Here is a 14879-nt window from a genome sequence, read left to right as displayed (position 1 = left end):
TATTTTTGGTGTGTTAGACTTTTACTGGAGATTTTATGTTTTTTTATTTTCTTAGGCGCCGGCAGTTTCTATAGTGCCGTAAGTCACTGGCGACTCCAGAAATTTGTATTTAGTCTCATTTCTGGACATTGCTAGTTTATCCGACTTACGGCATTTAATGAACTGCCGACGGGGTGTATTGGATACCCCGATGTGCAAGGTGAAATTACGGGTGGCGCGGGCTTCAGCGCTTGCACTAAACAAATATAAATGTGATGTGAAAAGTTTTTTTTATTTTTTAAACTGTATATAAAGATGATATATATATATATATATATATATGTATATATACAGTATATATAAAAAGATGTTTAATAGAAAGCCACTATAAACTGCTATTAATTAAACAATCCACTCACTGGAATAGTATGTAATGTGCATTTATACACTGCACTAACAATGTCAGCACAGCTCCTCCTCAATACCTGCAGGCCATTTAATGGTTAAACATCTGCTGAGTTAAACACATGATTAATGTGTAAAGACAGCAGGTACAGCTAATCTCCTCTCAACACCTACATGCATGCAAATTCTAGCACAAGTTTTATGTTTGTTTGTTTTGTTTTAAATAAAAAAAAATGTGGTACAAAAAATACCAAAACTATTATAATTCAGACCTGGTACAAATTAATTTAGATTTGGATTGTGCACCTGAACTCTAGTTTCCCACTGAATTATTTACTTTGGACCAGATTTACAAGGACATTATGCTGCAAAAATGCTCTAATTTGTTAGAATGAATTTTGTATTATCCATCCTAGATTACTATGGGGTACATTTATCGTGCTTCTCTTTTAGATAGAATAAATTCAAAAGTGAATACATGTGGCTTAACATGAGCAAAACTTCCCAACAGAGAATGCAGAATATATACCAATACTACAAAGGAATAATACAAATATATATATAATGTCAAGACTGTGACTGTGTAGCTGTTAAGCCTATTTCTTGTTCCTTAATGGTATCATATTCCCTGGCCCATCACATATATTTCCTTCTTTCTGCCTTGTCTCTCTGCTATGTATGTATTAGTATTTTGCACAGATTTTGTGTTAGGTAAAGCAGTCATCATACATTTTGAGCCTTATTTATTTAAGAAATGTTTGCAATTTATTAAGAGAAAACCTCATAACTGTTAAGTGCACCACATCTATCTGTCTATCTATCTATCTATCTATCTATCTATCTATCTATCTATCTATCTATCTATCCATCTATCTAGTCTGATCTATCTACAGTATCTGTCACAACAAATCTGTGACATTTTCTAGCTGTTATATAGAGGGAGGGTATATTATGGGATTTTGCAGAATATCTTGGTGGGCTCACATTTACGTTGTGTGCTACACTTCTCAAATATCTGACTTTCTCATGCTAATGTGTTCTCCAACCATCAGTGCACATTCTAGGCTCTAGTCTTCCGAACAACACTACAACACAGCCAGCCTAGGTGCAGGTGTTTTAGGTCACTTGTCCATTGCTGGATATGTGCCAGTGACTCTTGCCTTCCAGTTGTCACACAGAGTTAGCTAGCTAGAACCACACACATGCCCAGGGCCGTCTTTAATATTGACTGGACCCTGGGCAAAAATGTTCTTGGCCCCCCCCCCTACCCCATGCAATTTCGATCTCCATCCCAACATCCCAAAAAACAACTAAATCAATTTTTTTATATTATTAGCCCAGCAGTGGATCATCCACTGCTGGGCTAATCATTTAAAAAAAATAATTAAAAAAAAATTGCAATATGTGAAACTGGACCTAAGCAGTACTAATAAGTAAATAAATATATAAATTCATCCACTGTGGATTCATTTAATATTCTTTTGAATGTGATTCTGGTGTGAGGTTAGCTGGTTAAAGAGATTTAGGGCAGCCAACAGGAGCAAAGCAAGGTAAAGGAGGAAGCATGGAGGTGCAGACAAATATAAGTTTACTGACTGGAACAGCAGAACTACTACGGGAAGCTGTAAAATCTGAGACAGAGAGAAAATAAAAACTATAAAAATAAACCTTACATTAATGTGTGAAGTATCAGCATGACACTATACATCAGCCACAGCAGCAAATGTCGCTTCTTTGCTAGGAACAAGTTCCCTCTCACACTGCACTAGACAATGCTGCATAGGGAGGGGCGTGTGTGCACTCACTTATTCTTCCCATTTACACCTTTCTACAAAGGACTATTCCCCTAACAAACTTCAGTTAGTTGATCTTAGGGCCACAGCAGAAAGAGCAGGGCTAAGGGGACAAGTAGACTGGATGCTGTCTGTCCAAGGCTGCATTGATACAGTGTGAGATGAGTCACACAGCCTCAAGACAGAAGAGAGCAGTGCAGCTGCACAGATGCTCAAATCCTCACGTGCTTGCTGCTCCAGCTTTCTGCTGCATGCACCTACAGTCAGCCCTACCCAGAAACAATCCCCACAACCAGAGCAGTTACCTGGTAACAGTGGTAACCCCAGTAGGACCTTTTATGATGCAGTGGGAATGGCTGGATGCCGAGTTAGGGCTTTGCATTCAGTGCTGCACAGTGCACATCTAAAACAGCACATGGCAATAGCTTGGCATGTCACATGACAACGGCACGGTCTGGCACAGTTTAAAAAAAAAAAAAATATATATAAGCAGAGTACTTTTGACTGTGACAGTATTAGGACTGAATGTGTGTGTTCCCCATGTCACATCAGCCGTCTGGTATGAACCATAAAAAAAAATAAAAAAAAATAATAATAAAAAATATATATATATATATATATTTTTTTTTTAGGACTCTTGGGCCCCTTAACAGAGACTGGGCCCTGGGCAGCTGCCCCTTTTGCCCTGTGTTAAAACGGTCCTGCACATGCCAGGTCTAGAGATATAACAGGTCCTCTGGAATTCCTATCATTGTACCGGTACCAACACTGTAAAGTTAGCTTACACAGCCTTTATAAAGATGTTATAAAGTTACCCAGATGACCGCTCACTGTACATTTGTTGTATTTTCTACAACTCACTAGAATGTTGCTAGATCATTTGGCCTTCATATGTTTGTGTGATGTCCTAGACTCTATTCTCTCGCTATCTTCATTTAAAGGCAATGGGAGCTCTAGGACCTAGAGCTCCCATTGCCTTTAAATGAACCCTTTTACTGCCAAAAAGGAAGCAAGACACCATACAGCAACAAACTGCAGCCCTCATTGACAGCCAAGGGCTCGAAGCTACACTATCAGGTAACACATTTTGTTGCCAATGTATCTATAACATATTAAAATGTATTTCTGTGGATTACAAACAAACCTGACTGTCTGACAAACACATGACAGGGGATATGATAAAAGCATAACGTTGATTATGAATTCTGTTTCTATTTTAGCAAGACTCCCGCAACCTTTGCAGTCAGTAACAGGATTTTGTCAGATATTTAATTAAATTTGTTAAGAACATGCTTCTCGGTAATAAAACTAGGGTACACTTTATTAATCTCACTTTATTTGCACAGAGTCATGCAATGTCACACGACAGTGTCCTTTTGATGTTTAGTGTGGGTGAGATTAGATAGTACGGGATGTCCTATATAAAATAGTTTAATTATTTTCTTTTTCTCAGCATAAGCCAAAATTATACACTTTAAGCAATATAGAAGCTGATGACAGATGAACCTTGCTTCACCCATGTAAGCTGACATCTTACATATATTGGTCACGTTTATATAGGAAACTGTTAAAGGGACATTACATAGTAAATAAATGCTAGATAGTGCAAACATTAGCCTGAGAATAGTATGTAATTGTATTATTTAAAATGATAGTATTTAAATACTGAAGAAATATGTGTAAAGGTTAAGTTACTATAAAGTACTGTACTTAAAGGGATACTAATTCCAAATTGTTTCTTTCATGGTTCAGATAGACCATGCAATTTTAAGCAGCTTTCTAATTTACTTCTATTATCAATTTTTCTTCGTTGTCTCGCTATCTTTATTTGTAAAAGCAGGACTAAAAACTTTGGAGCCGGCCCATTTTAGGTTGAGAACCTGGGATGCGCTTGCTGATTCGGTGGCTAAATGCAGGCACCAATCAGCAAGCCCTATCCAGGGTACTGAACAAAAAATAGGCCGGCTCCAAAGCTTTCATTCCTGCCTTTTCAAATAAAGATAGCAAGAAAATTTGCTAATAGGAGTAAATTAGAAAGTTGTTTAAAATTGCATGCTCTATCCGAATTATGAAAGAAAAAATGTTGGTTTACTATCCCTTTATGTTTCTATGAAGTAATGTATGGAGTCATGCTTAAACATGTATCTACCTTTACTTCATATCTTCTGCTGAGTACAATTATGGACAGATAAAAGTGTGCAAACATTGGCTTTGTGGCATATACAAGTGTTAAATTAATTGAATTCATCAGGATTTTAACATCAGTATATTCTATACAGCCATTGTTTGCACACTTTATCTGTGCCTAACTGAAAGCAGAAGGATAGATTAGGTATGGAAAACCTAGATTTCAACATGGCAGCGTTCAATACTTTATAGAGACTCAAGGGAATTGGAAAATACAGAATTTTCTGGCTTAAATTACAGGTAAATGGGATAAAATACATAATGAAATTATATTGCAAATGTTTGGGGGTTTTTACTACACAAAGTACAATCTCAAACTTGTTAAATCCCCTTTAAGTCTGCTGCACATATTAATAAATCTATTTAAAGTTGTACTCCAGCCTTCTCTGACCACTAATGGGTTAATTGTTAGAATTTCTTTTGTAGTCTTTGAAGAGTTCTATTTGTGTCTGCTCACGATCCTTAAAGGGACAGTATACTATAAAATTGTTTTTCCCTTAAAGGGACAGTCTAGGCCAAAATAAACTTTCATGATTCAGATAGAGCATGTAATTTTAAACAATTTTCCAATTTACTTTTATCACCAATTTTGCTTTGTTCTCTTGGTATTCTTAGTTGAAAGCTTAACCTAGGAGGTTCATATGCTAATTTCTTAGACCTTGAAGCCCACCTCTTTCAGATTGCATTTTAACAGTTTTTCACCACTAGAGGGTGTTAGTTCACGTATTTCATATAGATAACACTGTGCTCGTGCACGAAAAGTTATCTGGGAGCAGGCACTGATTGGCTAGACTGCAAGTCTGTCAAAAGAACTGAAAAAAGGGGCAGTTTGCAGAGGCTTAGATACAATATAATCACAGAGGTTAAAAGTATATTATTATAACTGTGTTAGTTATGCAAAACTGGGAAATGGGTAATAAAGGGATTATCTATATTTTAAAACAATAAAAATTCTGGTGTAGACTGTCCCTTTAATGTGTTTCCAATAACTTTTGTAATCAGATGCAGAGTTTAAAATGCATGATATTTGATTTTTTTAAGACTTATTTGTGTATATGAATTAGCTGAATTAGCCGATTTTGTGTTTTGAAGCCACAACCTAATAAAATGGGTTGAGCTTGTAGGTATAATCAGATCTCATTACTTTATCACATAGTGTACATATACATGCTTCTTTATCTTATATCTGTCCATAAACCATTCACCAATACTTGGAGAGAACAATGGTAAATGAACATGTTATTACCTTATCTCTTCTATACCACATTGGGAGTGTAATTTCTTCTACTGGCTGTGTTTACACAGCTTGGCCTCTAGGCCAAAAACTTTCAGGATGGATGGAGATACCACAGGCTAAATAAACTATTTCAAATGCCAATATAAGGGTAATGGAAATACTTGTAAACAATTTAATACACCCCAGCAGGTAAAGTGGATCATTGGGAACAAATTAAAGAGGAGACATTTTTTGAGTAAACTGTCCCTTTAAAGGGCCACTAAAGTCAAAATTAAAGTTTGCTGATTCAGATAAAGCATGCAAATTAAAAAAACAAAAACAAACTTTTTAAATATACTTCCATTAGCAAAACGTGGCTCCAGCTCCCACTGAGCATGTGCAAAAAGTGCACAGCATATACCTATATGCATTTTGTGATTGGCTAATGGCTGTCACATGATACGGGGGAGATATTCCACTGCTCAATTCAAGTTCAAACTAAGTGCTATTGTCTTTATTGTGTATTTGTCAGTTATTCAGCTCTGCTGTATTTAGTGGTCCTTTAACTACAGCTTCATTTGAGAAATATTCCACAACTTAAACCACAATAAATTAAACATTAGCATCTGTGAAGGATTTCAATTAGAATGTGTTCATACAACAGAAGCTTTTGCTAACACATTATTGCTCCAACAACTTCAAGGTTATGCTTTTGGGGATTTTTATGAGTCATAGACTGATGCAAATGTACTATATGGGACGATATAGGAGCTGGCAGTACTCCTCAGATGGCTGATTATTATGAGACAATGTGGTGTATCCACAAGATCTGAGCTGCATACATATTGTCAGATCCAAAGGGGTCAATTTATCAAAGGCTTTGCAAGCCTTTCGACCTACTACGGCTGCAGATTCTCACAAGAGAACCTGCACACCGTATTTACCAAACGGTCATCAGACCACTGCTTCCCTAATCTTTCCCTGGAAGTGGCGAAATTCAATCTCCCCAGTCTAGTACAACCAAGGAGATTGACAGCTCCTGCCCACGCGTGATTGGCTCTGCACGGGCAATGGGGGGGGGGGGGGATTGCACGCAAGTGCAAAAAAGCGCATGTGTGGAATGCTGAATTCCGCCAGGGGAATTCAGCCCTCCATAGGCGAGCTGCGACGGACAGGGGCGCGTATGTGCGCCTCTGTCTGCCTCAGCTTGATAAATCGTCCTCAAAGAGTGGAGATAAACTGTTAAAAGGGACAGTAAACACCTTGTAATTACAAGATTTTATTGGAAGTCTTACACTAAATAAACCTACTATTTGGTATGCATTTACACCTTGTTTGCTGCAATCGTTTTTCCATGAGCCGACACAGCTAGCCACTGTCATTTTCTTAGCAAAATATGCATTGTTTTGTATTTTCTTATCAGATAAACCCTGCTAAGGCCAATTAGGAGCAGCTATGGGACAGGGTTAGGCTTGTGAAGCCTGTTATGTGATGTTCCCATTAGCAGGAATGGAAAATCTATAATTTTCATATTTAAATCACAGGAAAAGGAAGAAAAATAAATAATGAAAGTATACTGTAAAGTGTTTTAATACACATAATTAAAGTAAAGTGACAATAGACAGCTTGTAATTACAACATCTTTTTGGCAGTCTTGCAATAAGTTAACATATGAAGTGGGTGTGAAACAAATGGAATTAACACCTTGTTTGCAGCAATTATTTTTCAATAGCCATTTGCATTATTTGGAGGAGCCAATCAGGACTTGTTACTGCACTAGACACAGCTAGTCACATGCTTTATGTTAGCAAACACTCCATTGGTTTGCAGTTAATATCTAATGAAAGCAAATAGGGACAGCCATGTGGCAGGGTTAGGGGAACCGGCAAATTAGTAATTTTCAGAGTTCCATTTTAGGAAAATGGGGCAAAATAAATAATGAAGGTGAATTTCATATGTGTTTACTGTGTATTAAATGAAAAATGACTGCCTCTTTAAAGGACCACTAAATACAGTGGAATTTAATAATTGACAAATACACAACAAAAAGACAATGCAATAGCACTTACTCTGAATTTAAAATGAGCCGTAGAATATTTTCTGTCAAATTGAATCAAATTTTCCCTCCCCCTGTATCGTGACAGCCATTAGCCAATCACAAAATGCATAAACATATATCTATATACTGGACACTTTTGCACATGCTCAGTAACAGCCGGAGCCTCAGAAATAGTAAATTGGAAAGTTTTTTTGAAATTGCAAGCTTTATCTGAATCATGAAACTTTCATTTTGGCTTTAGTGGCCCTTTATGGAGCTAAAATAAGGGCATTAGAGGTGTGAAAATGACATGAAACCCTACCAAAACTATACACAGTATAACAAATATGTTTACTGATCTTCTTACTGGATCAAACTACCCAAATAAGTGGCTATAAAACAGAATCAAATTTTCTGAAATTTGTGTTTTTTATGCACTCTTTCATTTTTTGATGCCGAATTTCCAGCGCACTTTGGAATTACTCAAGAACTTAACCATGATAAATGAAAAATATATATATAACATCTGTCTCTTTTTTGTCCGTGTTCAGCGCAGCAAACTATAAACGTGCACAAGCCAATCACAGAAGCTGCTAATGCTCCCAGGGACTTGAGCTGTCAGTCATCTTGCTACTGTGCAAACAGACGCCCGTCAAGCTGTCCAGTATAAATGTTTGTGATGTCAGCACTCTGTCTGCACAATAACTGGGCCGCCCTTAGGTCAATTTTCTCAGCCTTTTTGACGCTCCTGTCCCACTTCTGAATTTCATATGACACCTACAATTTCCTACTAACATAATGATGAGGAATTAACTGATATCTTGGACCTATATAACATTACTGATATATTTCCCTTGTAAATTGTAGTGCTTGTTGTGTAGAAATCTTTTCCTTTAATTTGAGGTGCTCCTAACAGCATGTCATGTAGAGGCTGTAGACACTAAATATAATGGGACATTAGATGCTAAATAATGTTACCCTTTGTATTTTATTTTTCTGATTGTGACACACTCATTAAAATTTCTATTCTTAAAAATACATTTTTTGTGGGAATTCTTAAAACTGTTTTTATCAATAGACAATTAGATAGACAGACTTCATGGACTGATTTCTAAATAAAAATAAATAAATAATTGTTCACTTTTCTGTGTCAACTGTAACGCCACATTTAAAAATATATTTTCTTATTATTGTAAGACTCGTACATTGTCAACCAGTATTTATACAGTCCTTGGCATAATTAGTGCATTATTAGGGGTATTATGTTCTACTCAAATGGACACAGGGTACTGTATTATCATATTATTCATGTTTAAAACATACTAATTATTAGGTTTTATGGGTCAGATATTGTCATCTGCGAGTTACTAACAGAACACAATACACACCTATAAAAATATTTCATGGCAAGTGTTGTTAACCCCTCACCCCTTTGCTCCGAATAGAAATCATCACCACCCATAAGAAATTAAGTGTAATTAGTTATATTTCCGAGCATAAATATTAGAGATGTGCATTCGGGCTTTAATATACGAACAGCTGAATACATTATTGGACTAAATGGATGAAAAATTAACAATTGCTATTTAAGGCCAACAAAGGTGTAGGAATGGAAGGAAGGAGTTATATTGTTTGGTCAATAAGCTCCTTTGTTTGTAATGATGTACAGGGGGTCTGACCATTAATTTGTCCACCGTCCCCTGTCCAATCCTGCTATAGTATTACTAATGACTGATGTTAGGGGCAGCCGGCCAGGCTAAACGCTAGATTTTAGTCATATAGAGGTTGTATGTTCTTTTAACATTAAAAAAATAGGTTCTTTTAATTGTTCGAATCATATAACATATTATTTGTGTTAATATTATTTGTTTTTATAGGCTGATCCCATTGGAAATACCCAAACAAATCCAAATCCTATATCTGTCCAAAACCGAATATCTGCATGGACGAAATTCTGCAGAAACAAACGTTTGAAAAATGGCCGAAACAAAATCTTTCAAACTAAATTACATTTTCACCTGTGCACATGTCTACTAAATATATCCCCAACATATTTATATTTTAAATTGATTAATTACAAATATCTATATATTTTTTCTTTATGGAAACAGACATACAGTGCTTACAATATTACCTCTTCCTGATCTCCCAACAAATCTCAAATCGTTAAATCGGGCAACTTGGTTCTTCATGGCTGCAGTTGCATTTCTAAGTTCTGCGGAATAGTTTTCATCGTTGCCGGCCATCACAGTGACCAGTGTGCCATCTGGAACGTCACCCAAAGCAACTACCTAAAGACACCAGAGGGTGATAGTAAGAGAGGATGCTGGAGTATAAAAACACAAGACAATTTATCATTGGAATATATGAGAAGCCCCCAAAAAATTAGCTCTATGTTAACTACTTCACTACCAGCTGGAAAATGTACACCAATTTTATATAAGCCACAATAATGTATATTAAGTGTATATTTATATAAGCCACAATAATGTATATTAAGTGTATATTTATATAAGCCACAATAATGTATATTAAGTGTATATTTATATAAGCCACAATAATGTATATTAAGTGTATATTTATATAACCCACAATAATGTATATTAAGTGTATATTTATATAAGCCACAATAATGTATATTAAGTGAATATTTATATAAGCCACAATAATGTATATTAAGTGTATATTTATATAAGCCACAATAATGTATATTAAGTGTATATTTATATAAGCCACAATAATGTATATTAAGTGTATATTTATATAAGCCACAATAATGTATATTAAGTGAATATTTATATAAGCCACAATAATGTATATTAAGTGTATATTTATATAAGCCACAATAATGTATATTAAGTGTATATTTATATAAGCCACAATAATGTATATTAAGTGTATATTTATATAAGCCACAATAATGTATATTAAGTGTATATTTTATTGTGGTACAGTACATATAACACCTTAAATTTTAGCAAAATACTAAAATGCATCTACTATTTCAAACGTGCAATATTTTACCTAATAAATATATTACTATTATTACTAATTCAAAGTATGCCAGGATATAACTCAAATGGTTTCCAGAATTATCCCTTTCTATTTAGATTTTAGGCATTAGATAATATTCAGTGTTTGTAAAAAAAATATAAAAATTCAGGAAAGGTTTTGATTTGGTAACTTGTAACTAATAAAAATATGTAAAAATAGGAAATATTATTATGTCTTTATCATTGATTAGCAATAGCTAGTAAATATTTAAAAATATACAAAAGTTCATTGTAGTAGCCATAACAGGATAACATTCATTGGGATTTTCTGCTATTTTAGAACAAATTGACATACTTTTTAAGATAAATGTACTCATGCAATAAAAGATGTCTTGATTTAAGGCCTAATGGAAAAATCTGCTCTAACAAAAGCATCAGGATAGAAAAACGGCTTAAATAAACGAAAGTCTGCACTTTAGTGGCTCAAAGGCTGAACTAAATACCTTTTCTATTAGAAAACAGACATAAAAAAAGAAATCGAGAGATGAAAAGCGATGGAAAAGACTCCTGATTCTTTTGGAAAATGTTCTATGTTAAGGTTGAAATAAACTGAATATACAAACAGGCTAAGAGCAGACAAAACTTACAAGAAGAGACATGCAGCACCTTGACAGTATTTAACTTAATACTCAGCCTTAAAAGATTAACTATAAGCGGTATAATTATTGAATTTCTGTACTTTACTCTCACACAAATACTAAATGGGATACACAGTATAAGGCGATAAATTTATAAACACACCTGATTGCTTTTTAATTATTTCAAACATCATATGCTCAAAGTCGTCAAATTAATAGCTGAAAACATGCAATATCTTTGTTTTTAGCGTATTTGTTTCCTGAAGAAAGACATTGCTGTTTACGGTGACTCAAGACAGCGAAATCTGCAGCTATACAGTGTATGTTGTTCTTAAAGGGACATTAAAAAAAATGTTTAAACCTGGTAAAATATTTGACATTCGTTAGGCTTTCCACCTATGTTGGTGAAATTACTGTGCTTGGTAATTAGCATAATTTATTATGTAATAATAGATTATGACTAAAGCTGTTTCTATTCATTTCCAATTAACTGTTTCAGGTTTGATATTCTATATAACATAGTTTGATCTGAAGCTAAAAATGACTGAATATGTTGTAGAATACCATCTGGGTTGACAAACATATTTGTAGAGAAATCTTTTCTTTATTTAGTTGCTACTAAAGTTCACAGTCTTTTAACTTCCTGATCCATATTATTTGATGATCTTCGTCCTACTTTAAACATACTTATCAAACAGATTTGTTTAGTACATTGATAAGAATATATCTTTGGTTAGTATCTCTTATAGTGCTGCAAGAATATTGTACAGTAAGTTACTTAAAGACAAAATGAACCTCTTTGCTACCAAAAAGGGTTGAAATCAATTGGGCAGTAATGCACTGCAGTCGTCTGTGGAAGAGAATGAGTTAAACTTAGTTTAGAAATAATTCTATATTAAATACTTGACTAGATTTTTTCGGTGCTGATATTGTGCTTTTATGTAAAGTTTAATTTCCAGTAGTTATTCAGTGATAAAATGAATGGCTGTGTTTTCTACATGTGACTCTTTGGCCACAGAACTGAGGTTTGTAATTTTACAGCTAATTTGTTCTGAGACTTTCAACACCATATCCTTTTCTCGCATGCAATTCCACTAAAGAATATTATGAATAGAAACTAATTGTATAGATAGCATGCTTCAATATCCGTGCAAAGAATGACTAATTAACCCCTATGGATAACAAGAATATTTTAATTGCTTCTGATTTAATTTAATTCATAAGCATTTGATCTTATCAATAAAATAGCGCATGTTTCTAATAAAGAGTACCATTTTGCACTGTATCAGTTTAAATATAATTTATTAAGAGATAAGCAAACTGTGTATCAGGCCTTTATATATTATATGATGAATCATAAAAGATCAGATTTAAATCCAGATGTAGTCACAAGTGAGAATTCATTTCTGCATATTATCATTTTTTAAAGGTTATATTTAGTTGTGTGGAATCTTTTTAGTTGAAATGCTGCTGAACAATATTCGGCTGTCTGTAGATTTATTTAAAAAAATACCCCCCCCCCCAAAGAATCATCACAATGCGCCTAATTGTTGTGGTATAAAATAATGGAGATTTTAGTAATCACATTGACATTGGACGTATGTGATCTCCCCTTAATTATTTGGGAAATGTTTCAATAGCTGTATGTTTAAAGTTACCTTGTGCGGGCAGCTCAGTTCTGACAATAAGTTATTTTGCTAAATGTTGGTGATATATTTTAGTGTGGAAAAACTACAGATTGTATTAATTCAAAATTGACGTTTATTTCAAAATTTGAGAAGTCTAAAGAAGTGGTACACTGTACACTGAAACGTCACATCAATTAAAAAAGTACCATAAGTTTCGGACTATTATATATATATATATAATATATACAGTATATACATACATATGCACACACACACACAAATGGTTGGAATGGAGTGTCATTTCTGCAACAGATGAACAAGGAATGTGTGTGCGCGTGTGTATATATATATATATATATATATATATATATACTGTATGTATATATACACAACTGTATATTGTATACCGTATTATAACTGTAACCATCAACCATTTTATACAACATTTCTGGATTTGGGTTAACATCATAGGCAAACAATGTGTTAATATACTTTTGCTATTTTTTCTCCCCTATTTTCAAGTGCAAAAATATGTAATTATTTGAAGTGCATTCCTACACAGGTTTGAAAACAAACATACATTCTGTCTGGGTAACATAAATAACCACAGGTTAACATCTATGTGACTGTTAGAAATAACAGCAGAATTAACTGTTGTGTGACCAGCTGTAACACTTTGTCACACCTTTAACTTTCCTCTGGAATTGTCACAGTCACAAATGCAAATATGTATTGTCCAAAAAATGGTAAATCCTTTCTAAAGGGGGTAATTTTTACCTGTACTGAGAACATAACATAAAGAAAGACTGACTTAAGTTTGTAGATAAAGAAATGTATGCAGGTAAATTAATTTAAAAAAATATAAATTACCTAAAATAAATGCAGATTACATTTTTGGTATATTGTTAACCATTTTTTTATGTTTTTTTTTTTAAGCAGTAATCCATATATGGTAACTCTATGAGTGTTAATTTGAGTAACAAATATATACAAAACAAATGTGAACATTGTTATAAATGTAAGGCAAACATTCTAGAACAGTCAGTGACAAATATATACATATGCATTCTTGATGTTATTGAATATGTCACTGTCACAATGCCTTTACTGTTTTAAATTTGTAACTGTCAATCATTGACATTATGGTATTAATTATGAAAGCCCCTTTAGTAAATGTTTCTTTTTATTCAGCGAATTTCAATTTTATAATTTGGGGTTTAAAACCAGAATTTTAAACTGATTTATTTAAATAATCATGAATTAAATGTGTAACACCTTAAATTTCAGAAGTGAAAAAAAATCAAGGAAATATGTTAGTTATAAATTCTGGAAAACTTGTAAGGGTACTACTAGGCACTTGTCAAATTGTGCAAAATTAGACATAAGATGCTAAAAAAAGTTCAATATTACAATGTACAAATTATATTGTAAAAATATAGCAAGAATTGTGTAGAAAATGACATTAATATTTTCATTTGTGTGTAATTACTTTACAGTGAGTATATATTTCCAGTTATTGGATTTGCTGTAATAAAAATAGCACAGAATTGAAGCAATTTTATTTTGTTCCTTGGTTATGAATTCAATTTAAGGGGATCTAATTAAAAGAAAGCAAAATAAGAAGCAGAAATATTTCTATAAAAGCAGAATGTTTGCATGCATAGTTTTTATACTGACTTTTTTTTTTGCAAGAAAGTACATTTTACCTTGCTATGAAACAGACTGAGGGGTTTATACCCTGATGTTTCGTTGAAATATTTGGCCAGACACATTTTAGGACAGTGAGTCAGATCATGTGAGTAAATTATTGTACTGTAATATATTTCTTCCTGGAAGCATCAAAAGAACCAGACAGAAGAATGGGTGCAGCACTCTGTATTAAAAACAAATAATGTTCTGTTCATTTATAAAGAGTTCTGCAATGTGTCTCTGACCATGCACTAATAAACACTGCAGGGCAAGAAGATTCAAGTGTAATATCCTTTGTTAATGTGTACAGTAT

The 14879-nt window shown here is 33.8% G+C and overlaps 1 protein-coding gene across 1 annotated transcript in view; it reads right to left on the bottom strand.

Moving 5' to 3' along the window:
- RUNX1 (RUNX family transcription factor 1) overlaps nt 1-14879 on the bottom strand; it is a 115963-nt gene that overhangs the window by 99085 nt on the left and 1999 nt on the right. The window contains exon 2 of the mRNA XM_053705950.1: nt 9753-9909. Coding sequence (XP_053561925.1) covers nt 9753-9909 — 157 coding nt within the window. The remainder of the gene's footprint in view (nt 1-9752; nt 9910-14879) is intronic.

The sequence above is a fragment of the Bombina bombina genome, chromosome 3 (assembly GCF_027579735.1).
Source record: "Bombina bombina isolate aBomBom1 chromosome 3, aBomBom1.pri, whole genome shotgun sequence".
Classification (NCBI taxonomy): Eukaryota; Metazoa; Chordata; class Amphibia; order Anura; family Bombinatoridae; genus Bombina; species Bombina bombina.
The sequence above is the reverse complement of the archived record's forward strand: the minus strand, read 5'-3'. Positions and strand labels throughout refer to the sequence as shown.